Genomic DNA, 16,475 nt, shown 5'->3' on the forward strand with positions numbered 1-16,475 from the left:
CCCATGTTATAGTTATTTTTCTATTGCTGTGACAAAAAATACTGTGACCAAAGCAACTTATAAAAGGAAATATTTAATTTGGGCTCATGGTTGCAGAGGGTTACAATCCATGGCCATTGTGGTAGGGTCATGACAGTAGGCAGGCAGGCATGGCATGAGAGCTGGAGCTGAGAGCTTATATCTTGATTCAAAATACAAGGCAGAGAAAATTTGCTTTTGAAACCTCAAAGCCTGCCCCCCCAGTGGCTCAAAGCCACACCCTCTAATCCTTCCCAGAGAGTTCCACCAACTGGTGACTAAATATATGAGCTTTTGGGGGCTAGTCCCCTTTGCTTTCAACTTTGACATCAGAGACCAGCATTGATCCATTCACTGTGGAGCTGATGGGAAGGAAGACTCTTGGCATGAGACCAGCCTCTTGATTCCTTAACCAACCCATTATAGCTAAAAGGCTTACACCCGTTTAATACTCAAGACACTGATGTGAAAGTTGATCCTCCCATGAGGCATGATAATGGCTTTTCTAACTGCCGAATCTGGAAGATTAACCTTTGTGGTCAGATTTCTAGTGAAGTATGGTAAACTCTGGGCTCAGTTATCTTCCTGCTTCAGTAACTCTCCTAGGGGCCTCAGGTACCCTGGACCACTTTCTGTCCTGGATAAATGGGTATAATTCCTCCATTAAACACAGGATTAGCCCCTGAGGACCCTTCTGGTTTATCTTCTGTTGTTTTGACATGTTTGGCTCCTCTTTCTGAGTGATTCAGCAAAAACCAATGGAACCAAAGAAAAGCAGTCAGTACAGCAGGCTCATCTCATTGGGTAGATGTCATGAGACTTGGCAGTACATCTGTGTTTGAAGGTTCTCAGATCCCACCCTTAGACAGCTGGACAAGCTGTCCGAATCCCAGAATCCTCGAAGTGTTATATGATTCACTCTGCCTCTCAATAAAATATATTGAGTAATGGCTGTCCTCTCCATTCAGAAAGCATACCAGAGTTTTCCATCTTTCCCTGGCCCCTGTTAACTGCTGGTAACTTTCACGGCTGAGGCAGTGAGCTCAGAGGCAGAGTGCAAGTGTAATGATGATGTTTCCAGGCACAAACAAGTAAGGAGTCTCACTCGTTCTAGGTCTCCGTGGACAGTTTACAAGCCAAGTATAAGCCATTAAAAATATTTCCATCCTGTCTTCTCTGTAAGATGAAATGTTTCAGTATTCTTAAAGGGGAAAACATTATTTAAGACAAACTAAAATGTGTGTGAAAGTGTATGTGTTTCTCTTACTCTCTCTGCTATGCATGTGTGCCTGTGTGTCATTTTCTCTCTGTGTGTGCCTCCTTCCCCCCTGTATCTCCCCCTGTATCTCTTTCTGTGCGTCTCTCTGACAGTCTCTCTTCATCTCCCTCTCTCCCTCTCTGTGCGTATGTATGTGTGTGTGTATGTGTGACTTGCTCTCTATGTATGCTTCTTTATCTCCCTATTCATCTCTCTGTCTCTCTGTCTCCATGCATACATAGAAATACGTAGGGTACTCTGTGAACACCATCACTGCATGCTCTACCGGGTCACCTCCTATACTGGTTTCCAGTAACACCATCTCTCTGCACCTCAGCCAAGAGCTCTCTTGCTCCCCTGACAATTCCCAGAGTGGGTCCTAGTTGGAGGACCTGCTGAGTCTTTGTACCTTGCTGAAGAGATTAAAACCTCAGGGTGATTGTCTACTTTGTAGCAGAACTGGGATGGGAGTTTCCTTGGAGTTCTTACAGTTTGAATGTGAAACGTTCCTGTGGGTTCATGTATTTGAATCCTTGGCCTTTGATAACTGATAGTTTTTTTTGTTTTTGTTTTTGTTGTTTTGTTTTGCAGGGGGTTGGGGGGGAATTATGAAACTTTTGGGACACAGAATCTAGGTGGTAGACTTAGGCCACTGGGGGCAAGCCAAAGAAACCTCCTCTTTAAGTCATTTCTGATAGATATTTTGTCACAGTGAGAGAATGATAGCTCACACCAGAGCCCGAACAAGTGTGTGGCAACATCTTCAGAGACTCATGTCCCCTGGTAGCCCATACATAATCATAATCTAGATCAGTGACTCCCAACCTTTCTAATGGTGAGACCCTATAATACAGTTCCTCATTGTGTGGTGACCTCCACCCATAAGATTATTTTTGTTGCCACTTGCATAACTATAATTTTGCCACTGTTATGGATTGTAATGCAAATATTTTTGGAAATAGGAGTTTGCCAAAGGAGTCACGACCCACAGGTTGAGAATCTCTGATCTATACCACCATTATTACAAAGAATGGGAGCGCAAACTTCGAACTTACAGAGCTCACAGCCACCGGGCTAAGACCTTTAAACGAGTCATTGTGCTAAGTATTCAGGACATTGTTCCTGATGTCCCCAAGTACAGGTAACAAAACTGAAGCTAGAAATGGAGCCAGCTGTATATGGAACTAGCAGAGTATAGATTCAAGCCCAGGTCATTGGCTTACTAGGCTTTTCAGTCTGCTGGGACGCATTAAAAATTCTTCTGCCTAACGAGCTCCACCCCTAGTCCAGAAACTGTCTCTAATTAATAACTTCTCACAAAGGAAAATTAATTTTCTCTAATGGAGGGTCATTGGGTGTACAAACTATATTAAGGGCAGGCTCATGCCCAGCAGTAGATGGCCGGCAAAAAATTAACTCAATGTACTTTTGAAGATTTGTTTTGTGTTTTGTTTCATTTTTCAAGACTAGCCCTGGATATACTGGAACTCCTTTTGTAGACCAGGCTGTCCTCAAATTCACAGAGATCTGCCTCCCTCTGTCTCCTGAGTCCTGAAATAAAGGTTTGTGCCACCACTGCCTAGCCTAAAATCTTTCTATTTAAGGACTTATTAATTTATGTATGTGAGAATTCTGTTTCCTGTATACACCTGTATGACAGAAGAGAACACCAGCTCTCATTATAGATGATTATAACCCACCCCGTAGGTGCTGGGAATTGAATTTAGTCGCCTAGAGGAGCAACAATTGCTCTTAACCACCTGGCCTTCTTTCCAGCCACACCCCCATTTGTTTCTTTGTATTGTTCTAGTCTGGTTTGTTTAGCATTATTATTATTATAATGAGAGAAAGAAAGGGCATGGACCTGGGAGGGTGGAAAGGAGTTGGAGGGAGGGGAAACTGTAATCAGAATATTGTATGGAAAATATATTTTCAATAAAAATTCTTTTGTCTTGACTTTAGCCTTGACCAGTGAAATCAACATTAAAATCCACCAGGACTCAGAATGCATCTGGGGTTTAATACTGCTACCTTGTGCTTCCTTCCCAGGACCCTTTGGAGCCCTCCCAAATGGTTCCCACTCATTAGTTGGTCTCTTTCCCACCCATGGCTCACAGATGGCTAATAGGAACATCCTAATTCAACACTTCCTTCTCCCAGGAAAAAAACACTTGGGATCAGACTATTCTTGGCCATTTATGGGGCTGGCTGAGGACAAATTCTTGCATAATGAAATAGCAACCCCTGGCTCCTGCTCACCTACACCATCCTTCCCTGAGACGGAAAGAAAATTACCCAGAAGCCCCTGTGTTATTGTCATCCCAATAATTTGCATGGGCAGGGCATTGGTAGCAGTAGCCCAGTGCTCCTCTCTAGTGTAGTCTGAAGATCCATTGACATTTCTGAGATGCTTGCAGATGCCACCTGAAAAATAAATGCCTGGTTCCCTGTGTTATGCAGGGCTTTTGTGACAAACTAACTCATAGCAAAGGCAGAGCTGAAAGCCAAGGTGTCTTCAATTAGGCCAGATAGTCAAACAATTTGTAAAATGTAAGATAACTCTATTTGTCTAACTTATTTTTTTTTTATTTTCGGATTTTGGGAATTGTGTTTATTTTCAAGGAACCGTCACTTTATGAGTTTATCATTATTTACAATGAATAAAGTACCAAAGTTCTCTGTTCTAATTACCAACATGGTAAATTGCTAAATAGAACCACAAGCAAAGCTCCTTGGCAGTCTCACAGTTTTTCTTCTTTTTATGTTTATTATTTTTTTTACTTGTGTTTGGTTCTTGTGTGTATGCGTGTGGACACACATGTGCCACAGCATGCATATAGAGGTCAGGAGCAACTTGGGAGAGTAGATTCTTTTCTTCCTCTATGTGGGTCCTAAGGATCAAAGTCTTATCATCAGGGTTGGTGGCAGGCCCCTTTGCCCACTGAGCCATCTCATTGGCCCCTCAGTAGTTTTTAAATGTAAAGGAGCAAACACTGGTTTAAATCATCCCCAGGTTCCAGGAAGTCCAGTCTCCAGCAGCCTGGAGGGGAATTGGCAGAAAGCCTGTGGCCTGATAGTTGTATTTATTCTAACTATATATTATTTTTATCAGTTTTAGACATGCTCGCAGATGCTCACAGAAACTCACTTCTGGCTGTTTTATATTTAGAGAGAAGTAAGTTGGTGATTAGCTGGCTGTTGGACCGAATGATTCTAAGGTCAGGTTGCCTCACTTCTGAGGGTGTTTGAGAATGAGGAAAACAATTACTTTCCTGATAACTCCTGAGATATAAGACTTCCCCCCTCCAGGAGGTCATGAGTATGTTGCAAAACTCTAGCTGAGCAGGGACTGTGTCAAGAAGCCAAAGAAATGAGACTGTCATTGGTTCTTCATGACATTCTGTCCTGTTTAGGCCCCAAGCACCAACCCAGTCCCTATTGGTCCTAAGGATCATGACAGAGAAGCCTCCTCCCACCCATCCCTGTGCGTGCTCTGACTTTCTCTCTCTGAGATCTTTCCTCTTTGGGTTTAGGTCCTCTGGCTTCTGTTTGTCCTGGAACCCTGGCTTTTCCTAGCAGGCTGTGACAGACTGCCCTGGATCGTGCTCTGTGTGCTGCTTTTGGCAGGAGTCTTTGTCCCAGCTCCAGCCCCATGGACTTGGATGCTGGCCACTTGGCCAGTACTCTGGCCAGGCCAGCCCTGGCCCCATGGGATCCTGTGGAAGAGTTGAGCAGAGATGACAGGATGGAGTGGACTGTTTATAGAAGTCCCTCTGTATAGATTGGCATTCAAAGTGTGCTGTCATCTGCAAGGACCACAGGGATTTCTTCAGAGAGCCTGCCAGGGAGTGAGTTGTCTGCCAAGGGACTCCAGAGCAGCTGGAATCACGGTTTGTTTATTCCTTGATACTGTGACCATTCTTCATAAATAAAGATCTTTTTATTTGAAAACTTAATTACTACTTTTACAATCAAGTGTTGTATAAAAGGTAACAATAATTATTACTTGCTACCATTTGTGAAGTTCCTTCTGTGTACCAGGTGAGGCAGTTCACTCATTTCACAGTTATTTACTGGCTCCAGACACCAAGAGGCAGAGAGTAAAGCAGGTGTTTGTGGAGCTTGTATAGGAGGAGACCCTCTGGAGTCAGAAACATATACACTTATGGTACATCAGGCAGCGGCAGACTCTGTGAGTAAAAATCAGACATACTAAGTTGGAGAGAAAAAGATGAAATTGTCTTTATGATGACATGCTCCTATAGTTGAAAATCATAATAATTGCACAGAAATATGTTAAAACTAGTAAATTCAGCAAAGTTGCAGGATAAGATCAATATGTAGAAATACTTTTGTCTTCCTATGTTAAAATGCACGATCAAAAGAAAATTGATAATTTTAATTATAAAAGCATGAAAATTACAAAATGCTGAGTTTTTTTTCCCCCTTTTTTCTTTCTTTTACTTTTTGAGACAAGGCTTCATTATGTAGCCCTCGTTGGCCTGGAACTCTCTATTTAGACCAGGTTGGCTTTGAACTCACCTCCTGCTTCTGCCTCCAGAGTATCAAAGCATGACCATCATGCCTGGCTTACAAGGCAAACTTTTGTACATCAAGGATGGTATGTTTTGAATGTATCTCTCCAAACTTCTGTGTTGAAAGTTAAGGTCCACCCTGGAGTGTGGAGAGCTGGGGCTTCTGGGAGGTGATCAGACTTTGAAGACTCTGCTTCTGTAGTAGTCAGGGTTCTCTCTAGAGGGACAGGACTGGTAGAATGGGCGTCTCTGTATATAAAAGGGCTCCACTAGAGTGGCTCACAGGGTGTGTGGCCCAGCTAGTCCAACAATGGCTGTCTATTAATGAAAAGTCCAAGAATCCAGTAGTTGTTTCGTCCACCAGGCTGCTGGTTTCAGCTGGTTTTTAGTAGATGCCAGAATCCTAAATTATACTCCAATGCCAGTGGAGGAATGGGCTTGCCAGTGATGGTAGGCAGGCAACGAACACATGCTTCCTTCTCCCACATCCTTATACAGGCTGCCGTCAGAAGGTGTGGCTTGCATTGAAGGTGACTCTTCACACTTCGAATGATTTAACTGAGAAAAATTCCCTCACAGGCGTGCCTAGCTTTTTGGGTTTTTTGTCAGTTCCAGATGTGGTCGCATTGACGACCAAGACTAGATATTATCGCTTCCATCAAAAGATGAATGTGTCAGCATCAGGGGCACCAGCCCTGGCAGGGGTCAGGTACTGAGGTGGGAAACAGCATTGAACTAAGACCAAAGACTGATGTTCTCTGGCCTTGTAACTCTCTCTTACTGTTCTGGGGGCCAGAAGCTGATGGACTCTGGAAATTTAACTCCCTTTTGCTGTTCTGTGGCTAAAAGCTGTTAGCATCAGGGGAATTAGAAAAAACAGGACCCCTCACTGGCTGGGTGAGAGGCTAGGAGTTTGTTAACTCTGTGTGAGCCAGAGAGTAAAGAAGAAGAACGGGAGAATTCAAGCACACATGACATATACAAACACACACTTTGGCTGGGACTGACCACCTACCTGTCTTAACAGTTCCACAAGGGATTATGAATACTTACACACATATACATATCTACACACGTATGTATGCACATACATAACATACATGTGGTAGATGAGGCTGAGTCCCATATGCCTCACTTTACTTCTTCTCTCTGGACTTCTTAAACTTTCTTTTATAAAATTACCTCATACATAAAATGTTACACAAAAGAGGAGTTACAGAGGATGTTGATAGTAAATCCAAAGCTGTGTCTCATTTTATAAGCTCATTATAAGTTCAAAGCAACAGTTTCACATGGTGCTTTTAAAAAATATTTATTTATTTTATGTATATGAGTAAGTACACTGTGACTATCTTCAGACACACCATAAGAGGGCATTGGATCCTATTATAATTAAACTCAGACCTCTGGAAGAGCAATCAGTGCTCTTAACTGCTGAGCCATCTCTCCAGCTCTACATGGCATTTTTTTTTTTAAATCATGATGCACACCTATGGCTTTATTGTTGAACCTGACCTAGAATGAATATATTTTCTTGATCACAAATTTGTCCCAAGCCTATTTTTCTTTTTAGTATAATTTATGAAAGCTCATATTTATTATTATGTAACCTTTATCTACTATTTTATGAGGAGGTGGCACATTCGATTCTTGATTCTAACTTTATTACATCTTTCTGGCAAAATAACTAAAACCGTCTCCTTAAACTTTCTTTTTAAAATTATTTGACTCAGATCAGGAATGGTATAAAGTCATTAGTTTATCTGAACACCATTAATTCATGGAAGCTCATCCTCATGTTGATCAGCAGGAAATTTGCCCAATAGGGTGTGCTGATGCCCAGGAATCATTAGGTGACGCAATCATGACAGAAAGGCATATGAGCAGCGAGGAGCAATCCTGGGATGAAGTCTCTGAGGAACTTGCATCCCAGAGTGCAATCATTGCAGCCATGCAAAACGGTGGGCCATCTCCAGAAAACTCGCTTGTTTGCCATGGTCTTTCCTAGATGACTTCTGAAATCTCAGGAGAAGTAAACGCCTATTCTTTATAAATTACCCAGTTTCGGGTATTTTGCAGCAGCACAGAATGGACTAAAGGAATACTGGCATCAGAGTGAAGAGACAGTCTATAGGATGGGAGAAAATTCACAAGTCACATTTCTGAGACATCTGTAAGATCTAAAGAGTTCTTGGAACTCAACTATAAACAGCTTAAGTAACAGACAATATGATCTTATATGTAGAAAACAACAACAAATATTTGTTTCAAAGTAGTCAAAGGACTTGAAAAGACTTTTCCTTAATGAAAATATTCAAATGACTCTTCTTTAATAAAACTATACAAATGATCAGTAAATGCACAGAATAATGCCTGATATCACTAATCATTAGGGAATTGATCAAACCTTCAGGAAGATACATATTCCTTTACACCCTCTAACATAGTTGCCTATTAAAAAATGAGACAATCCCTCAAGGATGGGAAAATGTGAACCCTTATGTGTTGCTGGTTCTGGGATGAGAATGTAAAGACATGTAGTCTCTGTTCAGGACACTGTGGTATTACCTCAAGAATTAAACATTTCCTTAAAAATTAAATCACATGATACAGAAATCACATTTCTTAATATATGCCACAATAATGAAATCAAAATCAGGCATATATATACATACATAGACACACATACACACATATAGGCATATACATACATTCACATATACATATATACAAATGTATATAAATACTTATCTGTCTACCTACTATCTATCTATCTACTATCTATCTAACTACTATCTATCTATCTATCTATCTACTATCTATCTATCTATCTATCTATCTATCTATCTATCTACCTATCTATCTATCCATCCATCCATCCCCAGAAGAACAGAGCTTTCTTTGGGATTTCCTTATGTCAGGGCTGCTTCTGGAAGGTACTACTTATCAGGTAATTCTTTCAGGAAAGAACCTCACAGACCTACTCCGAAGCTTGTTTCTTAGTTGATTCCAGATCCAAACAAGCTGACAGCCGATATTTATCATCACACCACGTTAACAATGTTGGTGTGCACAATAGATAATATCTGTCAGCAGAGGGAGGAATGAGCAAGATGAGGTATATACTGCAAACAAAACAAAACAAAACAAAAAAAACCCAAAAACAACAAGTTTTTAAAATAAGGGAAATCTGACACTTGTTATATGGATGACTCTTGTAGATATTATGATTAATGAGAATGACGTTGTCATAGAGGACACTGTGTGGCTTTATATGAAGTTTGTGTAGTAATCTGATTTGGGAAGAGAGAGATTAAAACAGTGCTTATTATGGGCTGGAGAAAAGAAAGATGAGGAGGGTTTTTATTTATTTTTTTGTTCTTGTTTTTTTTTTTTTTTTTTTTAAAGTTTGTGTGTGTATGTATGTGTGTGTGTATGTGTCTACTATGTTCTGCCTACATGTATGCCTGCAGACCAGAAGAGGGCACCAGCTCTCATTATAGATGGTTGCTGGGAATTGAACTCAGAATCTTTGGAAGAACAGTCAGTGCTCTTAACCGTCGAGCCATCTCTCCAGCCACAGATGAGGAGTTTTTAACTGGTTTGGATTTTCACTTTGGGAAGGTTAAAAAGTTCTAGAGAGGATTGGTGCTGTTTGTGAGTATACTTTATGCCTCAGATCTGGATTCCTAAGGATGGTTGAAGTAGTAATTTCTTCTTTTATATATATATATATATATATATTCTCACACTAACTTATTAGGAATCAAGCATGGGAAAGTATAGAAGGAAATATAAAAGGACAGATAGGAGACCTCACAGTTATGTGATCTGGAGAAATGCCCCAAGGGTCAGGGAATGGGTTGGGTGGATATTGGGGTAACAAACAGGTAGATAGAGAAGGTATTTTGGGGGAGGAACATACTGCTCAATAGGGAGGTATGCTGTGAGCAGAGAGAAGGAAGACTCGATGAACCAAGAATGAAGTGTTATGTGACCATGAAGGGCCTCGAGACTATATTAGGGGCAGGACTGATAAGAAACATTGAGTGGATATTTTAATCTGCTGGGGGGGGGGTTAGCCTGGACCAGACTGACTAGTTAGTGCCTGAATTAGAGCTTCTTCTATTGAAAAGGCAGGAGGATCTGCTGGTGATGGCTAGACATGAGAGAAAGGAGAATGAAGACTAATCTGTGCTTGACATGGTGTCATCAGGAGGTAGTCTCTAGCTGTGCTCAGCAATCTGAGATGTGCGGGGGTGGGATGTGGAAAATCGTGACTCCAGGGATGAATTAAGAGCTGGGGAGCTAGATGGAGCCACAAGTGTGTTGACAGAGAACAGGGGGCATGAGGACTGAGTCTGGTGGTTTCTGCAAAAGGATCAGAGTAGAGACCAGGCGGGCTGACCAGAGAAATAGGTCACAAGCAGACAAGAGAGCCACATGGATTTTTTATAGTTATACAACATGCATGTACCATGAAAGTACCCAAGTAATCTCAGCATCAGAAAACTGAAGCAGGAGGATAAAAACGTCAAAGCCACTTTTGGCTACTCAAAACCAAACCAACCAAAACAAACAATCAAACTCCTCCAAGGAATATCATAAAATAAATATCATTCCCTATTTTAAAAGTCACAGGCCATGGGGCTAATGATTAGAGAAAAAGGCAAACTTACCTAAAGTTAAATGCTAGAAGGAACAGGGACAAAAGTCAAATGATGCCTGCTAGATTTCACAGCCCAGATGGGTAACACTCTATCCCACATAGTGTTTCTGTCGTGCTGAGGCAGGAACAAAACCTGGGAGAAAAGGCTACATAACTCAAGAGAAGGGGATGGCATCCTCTGTCTTCCAAACATCTGTGATCTATTGGGCCAGTGCTCAAGTGGAATAGTTAAGTGGAAAACCATGTAAGATCAACCCACCTGGGCAAGCTTGGATGTATGTAGGCTGTAGGAGGCTGCAAAAGCTTCAACTGGTAACTTTATGTAGGTACATGGGGTTAGAAAGAAGCTACTCTAATGAGGGTTCCTGGGCACAAGCCATCCTGACTTTGGGCTATGGGAACAAGCTATTGTGGTTTGGAATCATCTTAACATGGGTACGAATAACACCATGGCTTTCTTCCTGCTATGTGGCAAAGGCAGGCTTGACACAGGACCCAAGGCAAACCATCAGAATCTGTCACTGGGACCAGTAAGCAGGCAACGGATACCATGCAGGTGCAGAAGTCAGATTTCAGGTTTATGCTAACCATGTGCAGCTGAGGTCCTGACTTCTCTGCCACGTCAAGCTAACCACTAGAATGTTAATTTCTGGTACCTGCACTGGGATCAGCCTTTTCTTCAAGCCTGCTTCTTCACCTACTCATGCTGTGAGGTTTGGAGAAGTCAGACAAATACAGATAAAGATTATAGAAAAGTTCACAAAACTCACTGGAAGCAATGCTGAAAATCCACACTATCAAGGTAAGACACATTCACTTCAGGAAAATTAAAATAATACACACAGATAGAGACTCATAATACCATATATAGCTAATGGACTTATGTATGCCAGGGTTTTCTTTTTTTTAGTATATTTCATATATATTTGTACATTGCTTTACATTTTTTTGTCCCATGTTGGAGTCAGACAAAGAGGGTTCATTTTTGGCTTCTTATTGAGAAGCCCAAGCCCTTGGGTGGGTTTCTTGCTTCTCTGAGCCCCAGTTTCCTTCCATTACTTCAAAGGGCCCATGAGAGGATCAAATGACATCCTCTGTGTTAGTTTGGATGGCATGGGCAATATCAAGTGTTGAATGAACAATTGATGATATTAAGATTTACCATCCAGTTTTTAAGTGGCAATTTTTTTTTTCAAATTGTCAAGTGACTTGAGCAATAGTTGTCCAAAGGCAATATAGATAGGCAGTCATTAATTTCTATTAAGACTGTTGCCAGATGCTGTACTTTGTACAAACAGGAAAAACCAAAAAGTCTGATCGGTCAAGCTGGTAAGGCCAATAAGATAAAGTTCATTTTTACATGCTGTTAGTATTGACTAATTCTGTGATTACTCTTTAACTGGGATAATTTTCAAATGTAGGTTCATGGTTAAAGGCTCAGTAGGAGGCATCTGCTGCCAAGGGATTGTACATCATGTTTGAGGCAAGAACTCGGAAGAATCTTTCTTTGTCAGAATGCTGTAATAATGTCTTCATGAAATGAAAACGACCCTTTCATAAAGCCATGGGACTGTCACTTCTGTCAGTCCTGTTCTGGCTTTTTCTGGAACAGTCAAACCTCCTGGGAGGACAGAAGTCAAACTCCCTGGGAGGACAGAAGTACACGGATACTGTCTCTGGGACCAAATGTTCCCAGAACTCTGCTCAGATACTCTACATCCTGGTAACCATCATAGGACATAAACGCTGGATAGGAAGCCTGCACCAAAAATGGCTACATTTTCTGGAGATGGTAACTGGAGCCAGCTTAATTTATTGGGGAAGACGTGACATTCGTCTGATGTTCAAGGTGTTCTGGTGCTATCATTATAATTTACCTATCAATTCCAAACACATATGGCTGTGCAAAGGAGATAGAATGGTTAAAACAACCCCATAATAAAGCAAAGCTGGTGCTCTCTCACTACATGATGCTCAATGGAAGCTTCTAAGAATATGCAGCTCTGATGTAGGAAAAGACACACACACATCAAAGGAACAGATTAGAGAGCCCTGACAGAAACACACATCAGTTAATTTATTCTTAATAGTGTTGCCAAGGCAACTCAACAAGAAAAGTTCTGAACCTTGTTGATTTTTATTGAGGAAATACAAGTCTTTCAGGGACACCTCTGGGTATATAAGACTTTTCCCCCTCCTCTCCTGAATTTGTAGCAGAACATTGCAGCATAGAGATCTATTACATAAATGCCTCAAAAGAGAGTTACTAAGTATTTACTAAGTTACTTACTAAGCAGATATGTTTGATAGCATGGGCTACAAATTTGGATATAATAATCCATACATTTATAAATGTACTGTTTAAAATCATAAATTTGTATGATGATAAAAATCACTGAGTTTTTTTTTTGAACGTATTAAGTGTAAATGAAACTAGCTATTGACATAGTGGAGACATTAAAAAAGACACAGAAAAATCCATTGATTAATGATTGATCCTAATCAATATAGGCAGTCCAGCTAGTGCTGCCAACTTAACAAGACGATAGATTTGCCAATGATAAATATTAATTAAACAAGTAGGTAATCAAATTAAAGACAAGACTAAGAGAATTTATGTGTGTAAATGATGTCAGAATATATGCCAGCAACCCAGTCAATCAAATGAAACCTGGTCCAGGATTCAGAACTTTGATCTGACTTTTGAAAATAGACCAGCCCAAGTGCATACTCAAGTTAACACCAGGGAATAGCAAACTCCTCCTGACGTTTCCCATCAGGCCTAATAACAAACATAGCTGTCTCATGTGGAGACTGGGGAAGGGAAGTTATCATAATAAACAATTTAAAATGCTCCAAGATGGATGAATTCAACACATGTGCTTGCAGTTAGTTCCAAACTTGTGAGTAAAAATGACCACAGTTGGCTGTTAGTAGTAATAAAATCATATTCGTGCATCAATAATGTGAATGATGAGAATAAAGAAGTAAGAAAGCCACACTTGATATTGCCAAGGGCTTTACTATCGATCATCTAACATCTATTTATCAATCATCTTTCATCTATTTAATCTATCTATCTATCTATCTATCTATCTATCTATTCATCTATTTATCTAATAATTATTTAGAGACAGGGTTTTTGTGTAGTTCTGACTGGTGTGAAACACCTCTGCAGACCAGGGTGACCAGATCTTTCTTCTGCCTTCATATGCCCAGGAGATTTTTATACTTTGGGTGGTTTTGGGTTTAGAAAAAACAGAGCAAGTTGTAAAAGGCAAAGGGATGTTTGTTCATGTGACTGTAGACTTGGGAAGATGACATGGGGGCACTTTGACAGGATGATGTTGAGTACTCTCTGGTGGCACAAAATAAGATGGATGGATCAGGGATGTAATTTGGGCCACCAGAGTCCTTAATAACAAAGGACAGCGAGAGTCAGTAGAATTCTTGGAAGGGCTCTGAAGCCCTAGTTCCTGACCTTGGCTTTGACACTCACCAGGTAACTCTGGTTGGGTAAGTCACTTGATTTTTTGAACATTTTTCATGTTTTATGTGAGGTTCAGGTGGTTCTAAGGATTGGTAAAAAAGGCACTGGGCCCTTCGAAAATACCTGCTACAGTTGTTTTTGATTATTTGCTTGTAACTGACTCTTCAGTGAAAGCCCAGGCTGGAACCATGCAATGATTTCTGCGAGAGCCTGGAGATATTTTAGGAAATAATCAATACAAGATGTGTTGGGTTGAAGCCATGTTGAGAAGCATAAATCTTGACAGTGTGTTGTTTGATAAGATTAATAACGTTTGAGAGAAACATTGTATAAACCTGTGGGAGGGAAAAATATGGAATACGTCTAGGGACAAAGTTGAAGCCAGTGTGGAAAGTTGGTCATCATCCTGCTGCTGCCGAGGCAAGACACGTACACAAGCATGCCCACATAAGAGTGTGTGCATAGAAACACAAAGACGTGTACACATATTCAAAGGAACATGTATGTATCCACATATGTATATAAAGGAACATGCATACACATATATACATGGAAGTACATGTACAGAGAATATATAAGATAAATGTGTCCACGCCTGGACATACAAATACATGTTTGCAAAGCTAGATGCACATACATGCACATGTGAGCTACCAGTACTAGCTTTGTTGGGGTCTCAAAGGAAACTGGCCTATGAAGACAACTAGCATGAATTCCAGTAATGATGATTTGCAAATCGTCCACTCAAGGGGCTATTGTAGTCTCTGGAAATGTTGCTCTTGGATTTTCTTTGTAAAAGTGTGTGTGTGTGTGTGTGTGTGTGTGTGTGTGTGTGTGTGTGTGCACGTATGTGTGTGTAATGTTGGTTGTCTTTCTCTGTCATTCTCTACTGTGATTTTTTGAGACGGGCTCTCTCATTGAATACGGAGCTCAATCATTCGGCTAGACTGGCTGGTTTAAGAGCCCTTAGCAGCCGGTCCTGCCTCTCTAGTGTTAGCATCACAGACACCTGTCACTGCACCTGCCTGGCTTTTCACACAGATGCTAAGGACCCAAACTCAGACTCTCGTGCTCTTGTAGCAAGGGCTTTGACCCACTGAGCTGACCCAAGCCCTGCTCTAGTTTTTCTGTAACTGACCAGTGGAAAGCAGTGAGCTGCTCACTGCGCTTTGGAAGTTGTTGGTGTGGACAGGCGAAGAACCAGCTGGGATGAGAGACCAGGACCTCATGGCTTTGAAATCATAAATCAAACCCTGGGGTGGTCTGCGCTTAAAAAGAGAAGAACATGGCTTTTTCTTTATCTAAAATGTTCCCAGATTTTTTCTGAAGGATTTTCTTCACGTTGGTGTTGCTGTGTGAACACTTGGAGAAGCTAGGCAGGATGTCTTGGCTGTCTATACTGTAGGGGAAGCATACCAGGAGGCCAGGGACAAAGCTCGGTAAAGCCTCAGGGGCACAGCATCTTCCTCCCAAGGCTGACTTGCAGTCAGGAGCAGTTGACATTCTGTTGGGTAAAAAAAGAGGCTGTGGGCTTGTGAAGCAGAAGGTAAGGACCCTGCTGCCTGCCCCGATGACCTGACTTAGATCCTCAAGACCTACACTGTTGATATAGGAGAGAACTGACCCTTTCAAATTGTCCTCTCACCTCTACACATGTGCTGTGTAGTACATACCTCTAAATGTGTATTTGTTTATTTGTTTGTTTGTTTATTCACTTTATAATCCAATATCATCCTCCCCTCTCCTCCCATTACCCCTTCATGCAAGTACCCCTCCCCTGCCATTCCTCCTTCTCCTTCTCAGAAGGTCCCCTCTGGGTGTCATCCCCTAACTAAATTCCACACCCAACTTGGAACATCAAGTCGCTTTAGGACTAGGCGTATCCTCTCCCACTGAGGCCAGACAAGGCAGGCCTTTGCCCCTGAAGCTTAACCAAGCTTGTCTCTGGTATGTTTCCCCAAGGCATCCTGCCTAGCTTCTCTAAGTGTTCACACAGCAACACTAATGTGAAAAAATTTAGGGGAGCAGGCCCCAGGCTTAGGGTCAGCCCCTGCTCCAGTTGTTGGGGGAAACATGCATGAAGACCAAGCTGCCCATCTGCTACATATGTGCAGGGTTCTTAGGTCCAGCCTGTGCTCACTCTTTGGTTGGTTGTTCAGTCTCTGGGAGCCCCCAAGGGTCCAGGCTAGTGACTCTGTTGATCTTCCTGTGGGGTCCCTTTCTTCTTTGGGTCCCTTAGTCTTTCTCCCAACTCTTCCGTAAGGCTCCTGAGCTCCATCTAATGTCTGGCTATGAGTCTCTCCATCTTTTCCCATTGCCTGCTGGGTGGAGCCTCGCAGAGGACAGTTACACTAAATTCCCGTCTGCAAGCATAACAGTATCATTAATAGTGTCAAGGATTGGTTCTTGCCCATGGGATGGGTCTCAATTTAGGCCAGTCATTGGTTGGAGAAGTTGGCCTTTGACCTCTATGCATGTTCTGTGTTGTGTATACCCCTAAATAAA

At 41.5% G+C, this 16,475-nt stretch overlaps 1 protein-coding gene across 1 annotated transcript in view; it reads left to right on the forward strand.

The window, feature by feature from the left end:
- Positions 1-5,013: 5,013 nt before the first annotated feature.
- Positions 5,014-16,475, forward strand: part of ACOXL (acyl-CoA oxidase like) — a gene marked incomplete at both ends in the record, with an annotated part of 267,586 nt that continues 256,124 nt past the window's right edge. Inside the window, one exon of the mRNA XM_080931609.1 lies at positions 5,014-5,166. Within this exon, the coding sequence (XP_080787735.1) occupies positions 5,014-5,166 (153 nt within the window). The remainder of the gene's footprint in view (positions 5,167-16,475) is intronic.

The sequence above is a fragment of the Micromys minutus genome, assembly GCF_963924665.1.
Source record: "Micromys minutus genome assembly, chromosome: 17".
Lineage (NCBI taxonomy): Eukaryota > Metazoa > Chordata > Mammalia > Rodentia > Muridae > Micromys > Micromys minutus.